The sequence below is a fragment of the Taeniopygia guttata genome, chromosome 30, assembly GCF_048771995.1.
Source record: "Taeniopygia guttata chromosome 30, bTaeGut7.mat, whole genome shotgun sequence".
NCBI classification, from domain to species: Eukaryota; Metazoa; Chordata; class Aves; order Passeriformes; family Estrildidae; genus Taeniopygia; species Taeniopygia guttata.
Window position 1 is genome coordinate 1,619,973 of NC_133055.1, and position 13,339 is coordinate 1,633,311.

The 13,339-nt window shown below is 55.3% G+C and overlaps 1 protein-coding gene across 3 annotated transcripts in view; it reads left to right on the plus strand.

The window, feature by feature from the left end:
• C3 (complement C3) overlaps positions 1-13,339 on the plus strand; it is a 67,391-nt gene that overhangs the window by 27,631 nt on the left and 26,421 nt on the right. For 2 of the 3 annotated variants that reach the window (XM_072920065.1, XM_072920067.1), the window contains 6 exons: positions 1,135-1,206; positions 3,234-3,431; positions 7,677-7,842; positions 10,044-10,129; positions 12,710-12,849; positions 12,926-13,138. In XM_072920065.1, the coding sequence (XP_072776166.1) occupies positions 1,135-1,206; positions 3,234-3,431; positions 7,677-7,842; positions 10,044-10,129; positions 12,710-12,849; positions 12,926-13,138 (875 nt within the window). The remainder of the gene's footprint in view (positions 1-1,134; positions 1,207-3,233; positions 3,432-7,676; positions 7,843-10,043; positions 10,130-12,709; positions 12,850-12,925; positions 13,139-13,339) is intronic. The other variant, XM_072920066.1, reaches the window with a different exon arrangement.

Consider the following 13,339-nt stretch of genomic DNA (forward strand, 5'->3'; position numbering starts at 1 on the left):
GGATGTGATGACACGTGGAGGATGGGGGTGGTGACACCTCAGAGATGTGACACCTTGGGATGGGGGAGGTGACACCTTGGGGATGGTGGAGGTGACATCTCAGGGATGGGGGAGGTGACACTTCAAGGATGTGGCACCTCAGGAACCAGGGAGGTGACACCTTGGGATGGTGGAGGTGACATTTTGGGATGGTGGACATGACACTTCAAGGATGTGGCACCTGAGGAACAGAGGAGGTGACACCTTGGGATGGGGGAGGTGACATCTTGGGATGGTGGAGGTGACATCTTGGGATGGTGGACATGACACTTCAAGGATGTGGCACCTGAGGAACCGAGGAGGTGACACCTTGGGGATGGGGGAGGTGACATCTCAGGGATGGGGGAGGTGACACATCAGGGACGGGGAAGGTGACACTTTAAGGATGTGATGGCACCTGGAGGATGGGGATGGTGACACCTCAGAGATGTGACATCTCAGGGATGGGGGAGGTGACACTTCAAGGATGTGGCACCTGAGGAACCGGGGAGGTGACACCTTGGGATGGTGGAGGTGACATCTCAGGGTGGTGGAGGTGACACTTCAAGGATGTGGCACCTGAGGAACCAGGGAGGTGACACCTTGGGGATAGGAGAGGTGACATCTCGGGGTGGTGGAGGTGACACATCAGGGACGGGGAAGGTGACACTTTAAGGATGTGATGACACATGGAGGATGGGAATGGTGACACCTCAGAGATGTGACATCTCAGGGATGGGGGAGGTGACACCTCAAGGATGGGGGAGGTGACACCTCAATGATGAGGAGGTGACACCTCAAGGATGGTGGAGGTGACATTCAGGAGGATGGGGATGGTGACACTTCAGAGATGTGACACCTCAAGGATGGTGGAGGTGACATTCAGGAGGATGAGGATGGTGACACCTCAGGGATGTGACACCTCAGGGATGAGGAGATGACACCTCAGGGATGAGGAGGTGACACCTCAGGGATGAGGAGATGACACCTCAGGGATGAGGAGATGACATTTAGGAGGATGGTGATGGTGACACCTCAGGGATGTGACACCTCAGGGATGAGGAGGTGACACCTTGGGGACAGGGAGGTCCTGACCAGTGTCCCCTCTGTCCCCAGAGCTCCAGTGTCCCCAACCCGCCCAACGCAAGCGCCGCTCGCTGGCCCTCGCCGAGTACAAGGGCACCAAGGGTAGGTGGCACCTGGATGTCCCATGTCCCCAAGGTCACCAGGGTGTCCCTTGTCCCCAGGGGTCACCAGAGTGTCCCTTGTCCCCGTGGTCACCAGGGTGTCCCATGTTCCTGAGGGCCACCAGAGGGTCTCCTGTCCCTGAGGGCCACCAGAGTGTCCCATGTCCTAAAGGCCACCAGAATGTACTATGTTCCTAAATGTCACCAGAGTGTCCCATGTTCCTGAGGCCACCAGAGATTCCCATGTCCCAAAGGCCACCAGAGGGTCCCATGTCCCCAGGGGTCACCAGAGTGTCCCATGTTCCTGAGGGAGACCAGAGTGTCCCATGTCACAAAGGCCACCAGAGTGTCCCATGTCCCAAAGAGCCACCAGAATGTCCTACATTCCTAAATGTCTCCAGAGTGTCCCATGTTCCTGAGGACCACCAGAGTGTCCCATGTTCCTGAGGGCCACCAGAGATTCCCATGTCCCAAAGAGCCACCAGAATGTCCCCATTTGATGTCCTCATTCCAAAAGCCACCAGAGTGTCCCACCCCAGATGTCCCCATTCCAAGAGCCACCAGAGTGTCCCACCTCAGATGTCCCCATTTCAAGAACCACCAGAATGTCCCACCTCAGATGTCCCCATTCCAAGAGCCACCAGAGTGTCCCCACTCAATGTCCCCATTCCAAGAGCCACCAGAATGTCCCACACCAGATGTCCCCATTCCAAGAGCCACCAGAGTGTCCCACCCTGATGTCCCCATTCCAAGAGCCACCAGAGTGTCCCACCTCAGATGTCCCGATTCCAAGAGCCACCAGAGTGTCCCCGTCCAATGTCCCCATTCCAAGTGCCACCAGAGTGTCCCACCCCATTCCAAGAGCCACCAGAGTGTCCCACCCCAGATGTTCTCATTCCAAGAGCCACCAGAGTGTCCCCACTCGATGTCCCCATTCCAGGAGCCACCAGAGTGTCCCTGTTTGATGTCCCCATTCCAAGAGCCACCAGAGTGTCCCACCTCAGATGTCCCCACTCGATGTCCCCATTCCAAGAGCCACCAGAGTGTCCCATGTCCCAAAGAGCCACCAGAGTGTCCCATGTTCCTGAGGGCCACCAGAGTGTCCCACCCCATTCCAAGTGCCACCAGGGCTGGTCCCACCTCAGATGTCCCCATTCCAAGAGCCACCAGAACGTCCCACCACAGATGTCTCCATTCCAAACTACACCAGAGTGTCCCACCTCAGATGTCCCCATTCCAAGAGCCACCAGAGTGTCCCCACTCAATGTCCCCATTCCAAGTGCCACCAGAGTGTCCCATGTTCCTGAGGGCCACCAGAGTGTCCCATGTCCCAAAGAGCCACCACAGTGTCCCATGTTCCTGAGGGCCACCAGAGTGTCCCATGTCCCAAAGAGCCACCAGAGTGTCCCATGTTCCTGAGGGCCACCAGAGATCCCCATGTCCCAAAGAGCCACCAGAATGTCCTACGTTCCTAAATGTCTCCAGAGTGTCCCATGTTCCTGAGGCCACCAGAGATTCTCATGTCCCAAAGGCCACCAGAGTGTCCCATGTTCCTGAGGCCACCAGAGATTCTCATGTCCCAAAGGCCACCAGAGTGTCCCTTGTCCCTGAGGCCACCAGAATGTCCTATGTTCCTAAATGTCTCCAGAGTGTCCCATGTCCCAAAGGCCACCACAGTGTCCCATGTTCCTGAGGGCCACCAAAGGGTCGCCTGTCCCTGAGGGCCACCAGAGATCCCCATGTCCCAAAGAGCCACCAGAATGTCCCACCTCAGATGTCCCCATTCCAAGAGCCACCAGAGTGTCCCACCCCATCCCAAGTGCCACCACAATGTCCAGTTTGATGTCCCCATTCCAAGTGCCACCAGAGTGTCCCACCCCATTCCAAGAGCCACCAGAGTGTCCCACCCCATTCCAAGTGCCACCAGAATGTCCCACCACTGATGTCCCCATTCCAAGAGCCACCAGAGTGTCCCACCCCATCCCAAGTCCCACCAGGCCCGTCCCATCCCTGTCCCCGTGTCCCCAGCGGCCGAGTTCTCGGACAGGCTGGAGAAGAAGTGCTGCGAGGACGGCATGAAGGACAACCCGATGGGGCACAGCTGCGAGCAGAGGACCGAGTACATCCAGGAGGGCCCGTCCTGCGTCCGCGCGTTCCTCCACTGCTGCAGATACATCAAGGCCAAGAGGGACCAGCAGAAGACACCCAGCACCGGCCTGGCCAGAAGCAAGTGTTGGGTCATGGAGGGTTGGAGAAGGTCTGGGGAGGTTGGAGGAACCTCGCCTGGAGGTTTGGTGAAGTGTCTTGGGTGGGGTTTGGAGGTTTTTAGGGAGCTTCAGGTGGAGGTGGGCTTGAGGAAAGGTTGGGTGGAGGTTGGATTGTCCTTGGGTGGTCCTTGGTGAAGGTCAGGTGGACCTCAGGCATTCCTTGGGTGTTCCTTGGATGTTCCTTGGATGTTCCTTGGGTGTTCCTTGGACGTTCCTTGGATGTTCCTTGGACGTTCCTTGGGGGAAGGTCAGGTGAACCTCAGGCATTCCTTGGGAGTTCCTCAGGTGGAGCTTGGGTGAAGGTCAGGTGAATCTTGGGTGCTCCTTGGACGTTCCTTGGATGTTCCTTGGATGTTCCTTGGACGTTCCTTGGATGTTCCTTGGACGTTCCTTGGGGGAAGTTCAGGTGAACCTCAGCCATTCCTTGGGTGTTCCTTAGGTGGAGTTTGGCTGAAGCTTCGGAGGGTCTTGGGTGGCTTTGGGGCATTTCCTGGGTGAAGGTCAGATGAACCTCAGGAATTCCTTGGGAGTTCCTCAGGTGGAGCTTGGGTGAAGGTCAGGTGAACCTTGGGTTCTTTGGGTGTTCCTTGGACGTTCCTTGGACGTTCCTTGGGTGTTCCTTGGACGTTCCTTGAGGGAAGGTCAGGTGAACCTTGGATGTTCCTTGGGTGTTCCTTGGACGTTCCTTGGACGTTCCTTGGGTATTCCTTGGGGGAAGGTCAGGTGAACCTCAGGCATTCCTTGGGTGTTCCTTGGGTGTTCCTTGGATGTTCCTTGGACATTCCTTGAACGTTCCTTGGACATTCCTTGGGGGAAGGTCAGGTGAACCTCAGGCATTCCTTGGGAGTTCCTCAGGTGGAGCTTGGGGGAAGGTCAGGTGAACCTTGGGTGTTCCTTGGGTGTTCCTTGGGTGTTCCTTGGACATTCCTTGGGGGAAGTTCAGGTGAACCTCAGGAATTCCTTGGGTGTTCCTCAGGTGGAGCTTGGGTGAAGGTCAGGTGAACCTTGGGTGTTCCTTGGGTGCTCCTTGGATGTTCCTTGGATGTTCCTTGGACGTTCCTTGGACGTTCCCTGGAGGAAGGTCAGGTGAACCTCAGCCATTCCTTGGGAGTTCCTGAGGTGGAGCTTGGGTGAAGGTCAGGTAAACCTTGGGTGCTCCTTGGACGTTCCTTGGACGTTCCTTGGACATTCCTTGGGTATTCCTTGGACATTCCTTGGGGGAAGGTCAGGTGAACCTCGGGCATTCCTTGGGTGTTCCTTGGACGTTCCTTGGATGTTCCTTAGACGTTTCTTGGACGTTCCTTGGACGTTCCTTGGGGGAAGGTCAGGTGAACCTCAGCCATTCCTTGGGTGTTCCTCAGGTGGAGCTTGGGTGAAGGTCAGGTGAACCTTGGATGTTCCTTGGACGTTCCTTGGACATTCCTTGGGGGAAGTTCAGGTTAACTTCAGGCATTCCTTGGACGTTCCTTGGACGTTCCATGGACATTCCTTGGACGTTCCTTGGACATTCCTTGGGTATTCCTTGGACATTCCTTGGGGGAAGTTCAGGTGAACCTCAGGCATTCCTTGGACGTTCCTTGGACATTCCTTGGACATTCCTTGGGTGTTCCTTGGACGTTCCTTGGACATTCCTTGGACATTCCTTGAGGGAAGGTCAGATGAACCTCAGCCATTCCTTGGGTGTTCCTCAGGTGGAGCTTGGGTGAAGGTCAGGTGAACCTTGGATGTTCCTTGGACGTTCCTTGGACATTCCTTGGGTGTTCCTTGGATGTTCCTTGAGGGAAGGTCAGGTGAACCTTGGGTGCTCCTTGGATATTCCTTGGACGTTCCTTGGGGGAAGGTCAGGTGAACCTCAGGAACTCCTTGGGAGTTCCTCAGGTGGAGATTGGGTGAAGGTCAGGTGAACCTTGGATGCTCCTTGGCTGTTCCTTGGCTGTTCCTTGGACGTTCCTTGGACATTCCTTGGGGGAAGGTCAGGTGAACCTCAGGCATTCCTTGGGAGTTCCTCAGGTGGAGCTTTGGTGAAGGTCAGGTGAACCTTGGGTGTTCCTTGGGTGTTCCTTGGACATTCCTTGGGGGAAGGTCAGGTGAACCTCAGCCATTCCTTGGGAGTTCCTCAGGTGGAGCTTGGGTCTAGGTCAGGTGAACCTTGGGTGTTCCTTGGTGAAGGTCAGGTGAACCTTGGGTGTTCCTTGGACGTTCCTTGGACGTTCCATGGACATTCCTTGGATGTTCCTTGGACATTCCTTGGACATTCCCTGGGGGAAGGTCACGTGAACCTCAGGAATTCCTTTGGAGTTCCTCAGGTGGAGCATTGGTGAAGGTCAGGTGCTCCTTGGGTGCTCCTTGGGTGTTCCTTGGACTTTCCTTGGACATTCCTTGGGGGAAGGTCAGGTGAACCTTGGGTGTTCTTTGGGGGTTCCTTGGATGTTCCTTGGATGTTCCTTGGATATTCCTTGGATGTTCCTTGGACGTTCCTTGGACATTCCTTGAGGGAAGGTCAGATGAACCTCAGGCATTCCTCGGGTGTTCCTTGGGTGTTCCTTGGACATTCCTTGGACGTTCCTTGGACGTTCCTTAGGGGAAGTTCAGGTGAACCTCAGGCATTCCTTGGGAGTTCCTCAGGTGGAGCTTGGGTGAAGGTCAGGTGAACCTTGGGTGTTCCTTGGGAGTTCCTCAGGTGGAGCTTGGGTGAAGGTCAGGTGAACCTTGGGTACTCCTTGGATGTTCCTTGGATGTTCCTTGGGCATTCCTTGGGTGTTCCTTGGATGTTCCTTGGACTTTCCTTGGACATTCCTTGGGGGAAGGTCAGGTGAACCTCAGACATTCCTTGGGAGTTCCTCAGGTGGAGCTTGGGTGAAGGTCAGGTGAACCCTGGGTGTTCCTTGGGTGTTCCTTGGACATTCCTTGGCTGTTCTTGGATGTTCCTTGGACATTCCTTGGGGGAAGGTCAGGTGAACCTTGGGTGTTCCTTGGGTGTTCCTTGGACGTTCCTTGGACATTCCTTGGGGGAAGGTCAGGTGGACCTCAGGCATTCCTTGGGAGTTCCTCAGGTGGATCTTGGCTGAAGCTTCGGAGGGTCTTGGGTGGCTTTGGGGCATTCCCTGGGTGAAGGTCAGATGAACCTCAGGAATTCCTTGGGAGTTCCTCAGGTGGAGCTTGGGTGAAGGTCAGGTGCTCCTTGGGTGCTCCTTGGGTGCTCCTTGGATGTTCCTTGGACATTCCTTGGGGGAAGTTCAGGTGAACCTCAGGCATTCCTTGGGAGTTCCTCAGATGGAGCTTGGGTGAAGGTCAGGTGAACCTTGGATGTTCCTTGGATGTTCCTTGGACGTTCCTTGGACGTTCCTTGGACCTTCCTTGGGGGAAGTTCAGGTGAACCTCAGGCATTGCTCGGGTGTTCCTTGGATGTTCCTTGGGTGTTCCTTGGACGTTCCTTGGACATTCCTTGGACATTCCTTGGGGGAAGGTCAGGTGAACCTCAGGAATTCCTTGGGTGTTCCTCAGGTGGAGCTTGGGTGAAGGTCAGGTGAACCTTGGGTGCTCCTTGGACGTTCCTTGGACGTTCCTTGGATGTTCCCTGGAGGAAGGTCAGGTGAACCTCAGGAATTCCTTGGGTGTTCCTCAGGTGGAGCTTGGGGGAAGGTCATGTAAACCTTGGGTGTTCCTTGGATGTTCCTTGGACATTCCTTGGGTGTTCCTTGGGTGTTCCTTGGCCGTTCCTTGGGTGTTCCTTGGGTGTTCCTTGGACATTCCTTGGACGTTCCTTGGACATTCCCTGGGGGAAGTTCAGATGAACCTCAGGCATTCCCTGGCTGTTCCTTGAATGTTCCTTGGATGTTCCTTGGACATTCCTTGGACATTCCTTGGACATTCCTTGGGGGAAGGTCAGGTGAACCTCAGCCATTCCTTGGGTGCTCCTCAGGTGGAGCTTGGCTGAAGCTTCGGAGGGTCTTGGGTGGCTTTGGGGCATTCCCTGGGTGAAGATCAAGTGACCCATTGGGCAACACTCGAGTGGCAGTTGGGTGACCTTGGCCAAGACAAGCGGTGGCCCTGGGGTGGCCCTGGTGTGACCCTGGGGTGTCCCTGGGGTGGCCCTGGGGTGACACTGGGTGGCCCTGGGGTGGCCCTGGGGTGGCCCTGGGGTGGCCCTGGGGTGGCCCTGGGGTGGCCCTGGGTGGCCCGGGGTGACAGCAGCTCCGCTCAGGGGTGGCAGCCCTGAGGCCACGTTCGAGAGGACCGATGCCACCACCCCCAGGCCACGAGGAGGACGAGCCCTTCCTGCCCGACTCGGACATCGTCTCCAGGAGCCTCTTCCCCGAGAGTTGGCTCTGGCAGGTGGAGCAGCTGACGGAACCACCCAACGAGCTGGGGTGAGCCTGGAGCTCCTGTCCCACCACCCTCCCACCCCACAGCGTGGTCACCCCGTCCTCAGCCAGCTTGGACATCTCTGGAGATCATTTATGGTCACCAGGGAGGTCCCGCGGTGGCTTTGGGACATCTTTGAAGACCGGGGAGGTCCCGTGGTGGCTTTGGGACATCTTTGAGGACCACAGAGGTCCAATGGTGGCTTTGGGACATTTCTGAAGACCAGGGAGGTCCCACAGTGGCTTTGGGACATCTCTGGGGACCAGGGAGGTCCCATGGTGGCTTTGGGACATCTTTGAGGACCAGGGAGGTCCCATGGTGGCTTTGGGACATCTTTGAGGACCGGAGAGGTCCCGTGGTGGCTTTGGGACATCTTTGAGGACCCACAGAGGTCCCACAGTGGCTTTGGGACACCTCTGGGGACCAGGGAGGTCCCGTGATGGCTTTGGGACATCTTTGAGGACCAGGGAGGTCCCATGGTGGCTTTGGGACACCTTTGAGGACCAGGGAGGTCCCGTGGTGGCTTTGGGACATCTCTGAGGACCATTTATGGTCACCTCAAATCCAGACAAAGGTCACCGTTGACCTCCCGGGCCGACCTCAGAACTTCTTGGTCCACTCGGGGGTCATCTCAGGTCCCACGGTGGCTTTGGGACATTTTTGGAGACCAGGGAGGTCCCATGGTGGCTTTGGGACATCTTTGAGGACCAGGGAGGTCCCATGGTGGCTTTGGGACATCTTTGAGGACCAGGGTTGTCCCATGGTGGCTTTGGGACATCTTTGAGGACCAGGGAGGTCCCATGGTGGCTTTGGGACATCTTTGAGGACCAGGGAGGTCCCACGGTGGCTTTGGGACATGTTTGGACACCAAGGAAGTCCCATGGTGGCTTTGGGACATCTTGGGGGACCAAGGAGGTCCCACGGTGGCTTTGGGACATCTTTGAGGACCAGGGAGGTCCCGTGGTGGCTTTGGGACATCTTTGAGGACCAGGGAGGTCCCATGGTGGCTTTGGGACATCTTTGAGGACCATGGAGGTTCCATGGTGGCTTTGGGACATCTTGGGGAACCAAAGAGGTCCCATGGTGGCTTTGGGACATTTCTGAGGACCATTTATGGTCACCTCAAATCCAGACAAAGGTCACCGCTGACCTCCCGGGCCGACCTCAGAACTTCTTGGTCCACTCGGGGGTCATCTCCAAGCTCCTGGTCCTGCTTGGGGCTATGTGGGGCTTTGGGACATTTCTGAGGACCAGAGAGGTCCCATGGTGACGTCTTTGAGGACCAGGGAGGTCCCGTGGTGGCTTTGGGACATCTTTGATGACCACGGAGGTCCCACGGTGGCTTTGGGACATCTTTGAGGACCACGGAGTTCCCACGGTGGCTTTGGGACGTCTTTGAGGACCAAGAAAGTCCCACGGTGGCTTTGGGACATCTTTGAGGACCCACAGAGGTCCCGTGGTGGCTTTGGGACATTTTTGGGGACCAGGGAGGTCCCGTGGTGGCTTTGGGACATTTCTGGGGACAAAGGAGGCCCCAGGGTGACTTTGGGACATCTCTGGGGACCATTTATGGTCACCTCAAATCCAGACAAAGGTCACCGTTGACCTCCTGGGCCGACCTCAGAACTTCTTGGTCCACTCGGGGGTCATCTCCAAGCTCCTGGTCCTGCTTGGGGCCATGTGGGGCTTTGGGACATTTCTGAGGACCAGGGAGGTCCCACGGTGGCTTTGGGACATCTTTGAGGACCACAGAGGTCCCATGGTGGCTTTGGGACATCTTTGAGGACCAGGGCGGTCCTGTGGTGGCTTTGGGACGTTTCTGGGGACCACAGAGGTCCCGTGGTGGCTTTGGGACATTTTTGGGCACCAAGGAAGTCCCATGGTGGCTTTGGGACATCTTTGAGGACCAGGGAGGTCCCGTGGTGGCTTTGGGACATTTCTGGGGACAAAGAAGGTCCCACGGTGACTTTGGGACATCTCTGGGGACCACAGAGGTCCCACGGTGGCTTTGGGACATCTTTGAGGACCACAGAGGTCCCGTGGTGGCTTTGGGACACCTTTGATGACCACAGAGGTTCCATGGTGGCTTTGGGACATCTCTGGGGACAAAGGAGGTCCCGTGGTGGCTTTGGGACATCTTTGAGGACCAGGGAGGTCCCATGGTGGCTTTGGCCATGACCCTCCTGGTCTCTCCTGTCCTCTCCAGGGTCTCGGCCAAGACGCTGCCCGTGTACCTGAAGGACTCCATCACCACCTGGGAGGTCCTGGCCGTCAGCCTCTCCCCCACCAAAGGTAGGAGATCATGGAGGACAAGGGGGTTCCCGGGGTCAACGGGACATCTCCAAACCTTCTGGGGGTCCCTGAGACCTGAATGGTCTCCTCCAGCCTGGTGGAGGTCACTGGGATTTGAGGGATCTCCAGAATCTGAGCGGGAGGTGCCCCAAAGCGTGGTGGCCATCCTTGGGGTTTGATGGATCTCCATGGAACGTGAGGGATCTCCTGAACTTCAGGATTCATGGAGTCTCCTGAACCTTGGGAGGACTCCGTGGTCTTGATGGATCTCCTAAACCTTGGAAAGACTCTGTGGGTCTTGATGGACCTCCTAGACCTTGGGAAGTCCATGGTTTTTGATGGACCTCCTAAACCTTGTGAGGACTCTGTGGGTCTTGATGGACCTCCTACACCTTGTAAGAACTCTGTGGGTTTTGATGGGTCTCCTACACCTTGTGAGGACTCTGTAGGCCTTGATGGACCTCCTAAACCTTGGGAAGTCCATGTTTTTTGATGGATCTCCTAAACCTTGAGAGGATTCTGTGGGTTTTGATGGATCTCCGAAGCCTTGTGAGGACTCTGTGGGTCTTGATGGACCTCCTAAATCTTGTAAGAACTCTGTGGGTCTTGATGGACCTTCTAAACCTTGGGAAGTCCATGTTTTTTGATGGATCTCCTACACCTTGTGAGGACTCTATGGGTCTTGGTGGATCTTCTAACCTTCTGAGGACTCTGTGGGTATTGATGGATCTCCTAGACCTTGGGAAGACCATGGGTTTTGATGGACCTCCTAAACTTTGGGAGGACTCTGTGGGTCTTGATGGAACTCCTAAACATTGGAAAGACTCTGTAGGTCTTGATGGACCTCCTCAACCTTGGGAAGTCCATGTTTTTTGATAGATCTCCTAAACCTTGTGAGGACTCTGTGGGTCTTGGTGGATCTCCTAGACCTTGGGAAGTCCATGTTTTTTGATGGATCTCCTAAACCTTGTGAGGACTCTGTGGGTCTTGATGGGTCTCTTAGACCTTGAGAGGACTTTGTGGGTTTTGGTGGATCTTCTAACCTTGTGAGGACTCTCTGGGTCTTGATGGACCTCCTAGACCTTGGGAAGTCCATGGTTTTTGGTGGATCTCCTAAACCTTGTGAGGACTCTGTGGGTCTTGATGGATCTCCTACACCTTGTGAGGACTCTGTGGGTCTTGATAGACCTGCTAGACCTTGGAAAGACTCTGTGGGTCTTGATGGATCTCCTAAACATTGGGAAGTCTATGGGTTTTGATGGATCTCCTAAACCTTGTGAGGATTCTGTGGGTCTTGATGGATCTTCTAAACCTTGGGAACACTATGGGTTTTGATGGATCTCCTAGATCTTGTAAGAACTCTGTGGGTCTTGATGGATCTCCTAAACTTTGAGAAGACCATGGGTTTTGATGGGTCTCCTAAACCTTGTGAGGACTTTGTTGGTCTTGGTGGATCTCCTAGACCTTGTGAGGACTCTGTGGGTCTTGATGGACCTCCTGAACCTTGGGAAGTCCATGTTTTTTGATGGATCTCCTAAACTTTGGAAGGACTCTGTGGGTCTTGATGGATCTCCTAAACCTTGTGAGGACTCTGTGGGTCTTGATGGACCTCCTAGACCTTGGAAATACTCTGTGGGTCTTGATGGACCTCCCAAACCTTGGGAAGACCATGTTTTTTGATGGATCTCCTAAACCTTGTGAGGATTCTCTGGGCCTTGATGGACCTCCTACACCTTCTGAGGACTCTGTGGGTCTTGGTGGATCTCCTAAACCTTGGGAAGTCCATGTTTTTTGATGGGTCTCCTAAACCTTGAGAGGACTCTGTGGGTCTTGATGGACCTGCGAGACCTTGGAAAGACTCTGTAGGTCTTGATGGATCTCCTAGACCTTGTGAGGACCCTGCAGGTCTTGATGGACCTCCTAGATCTTGGGAAGTCCATGTTTTTTGATGGATCTCCTAAACTTTGTGAGGACTCTGTGGGTCTTGATGGATCTCCTAAACCTTGTGAGGACTTTGTGGGTCTTGGTGGATCTCCTACACCTTGAGAGGACTCTGTGGGCCTTCGTGGACCTCCTAGACCTTGGGAAGTCCATGGTTTTTGATGGACCTCCTAGACCTTGTGAGGACTCTGTGGGTCCTGATGGATCTCCTAAACATTGGGAAGTCCATGTTTTTTGATGGATCTCCTAAACCTTGAGAGGATTCTGTGGGTCTTGATGGATCTCCTAAACCTTGTGAGGATTTTGTGGGTCTTGATGGATCTTCTAAACCTTGGGAAGTCCATGTTTTCTGATGGATCTCCTACACCTTGTGGGGACTCTGTGGGTCTTGATGGACCTCCTAGACCTTGGGAAGTCCATGGTTTTTGATGGACCTCCTAAACCTTGTGAGGACTCTGTGGGTCTTGATGGATCTTCTAAGCCTTGGGAACACTATGGGTTTTGATGGATCTCCTACACCTTGTGAGGACTCTGTGGGCTTTGATGGATCTCCTAAACCTTGGGAAGTCCATGTTTTTTGATGGACCTCCTAAACCTTGAGAGGACTTTGTGGGTCTTGATGGATCTCCCCCACCGCAGGTCTGTGCGTGGCCGACCCCTACGAGATCACGGTGATGAAGGAGTTCTTCGTGGACCTCCGCCTGCCCTACTCGGTGGTGAGGAACGAGCAGGTGGAGATCCGCGCCATCCTCTACAACTACTGGTCGCACGACATCACGGTCAGTCGGGGACCTTCTTTGGGGACACCATCACCTTCTCCAGACCTTCTGGGTGACCTCCTCGTCCCACGTCCAGGTGAGGGTGGAGTTGGTCTACAACCCCGACCTCTGCAGCCCCTCCACGGCCAAGAGGCGCCACCAGCAGGTGCTGAAGATGAAGGCCGAGTCCTCGCGCACCGTGTCCTTCGTGGTGGTGCCCCTGAAGCTCGGTCTGCTGGACATCGAGGTCAAGGCGGCCGTGCGCAACCAGTACGTGGGTGACGGCGTCAAGAAGAAGCTCCGAGTGGTGGTGAGTGGCCACCAGCGGCCGTGGTGTCCTCAGCATCGTTGTGGAGGTGTCTCCTCGGTTCTTGAGGTGTCTCCTCGGTTCTTGAGGTGTCTCCTTGGTTCTTGAGGTGTCCTCACGGTTCCTGAGGTGTCCTCACGGTTCCTGAGGTGTCTCCTCGGTTCCTGAGGTGTCCTTTGGGTCCCTGAGGTGTCCTCTCCATCC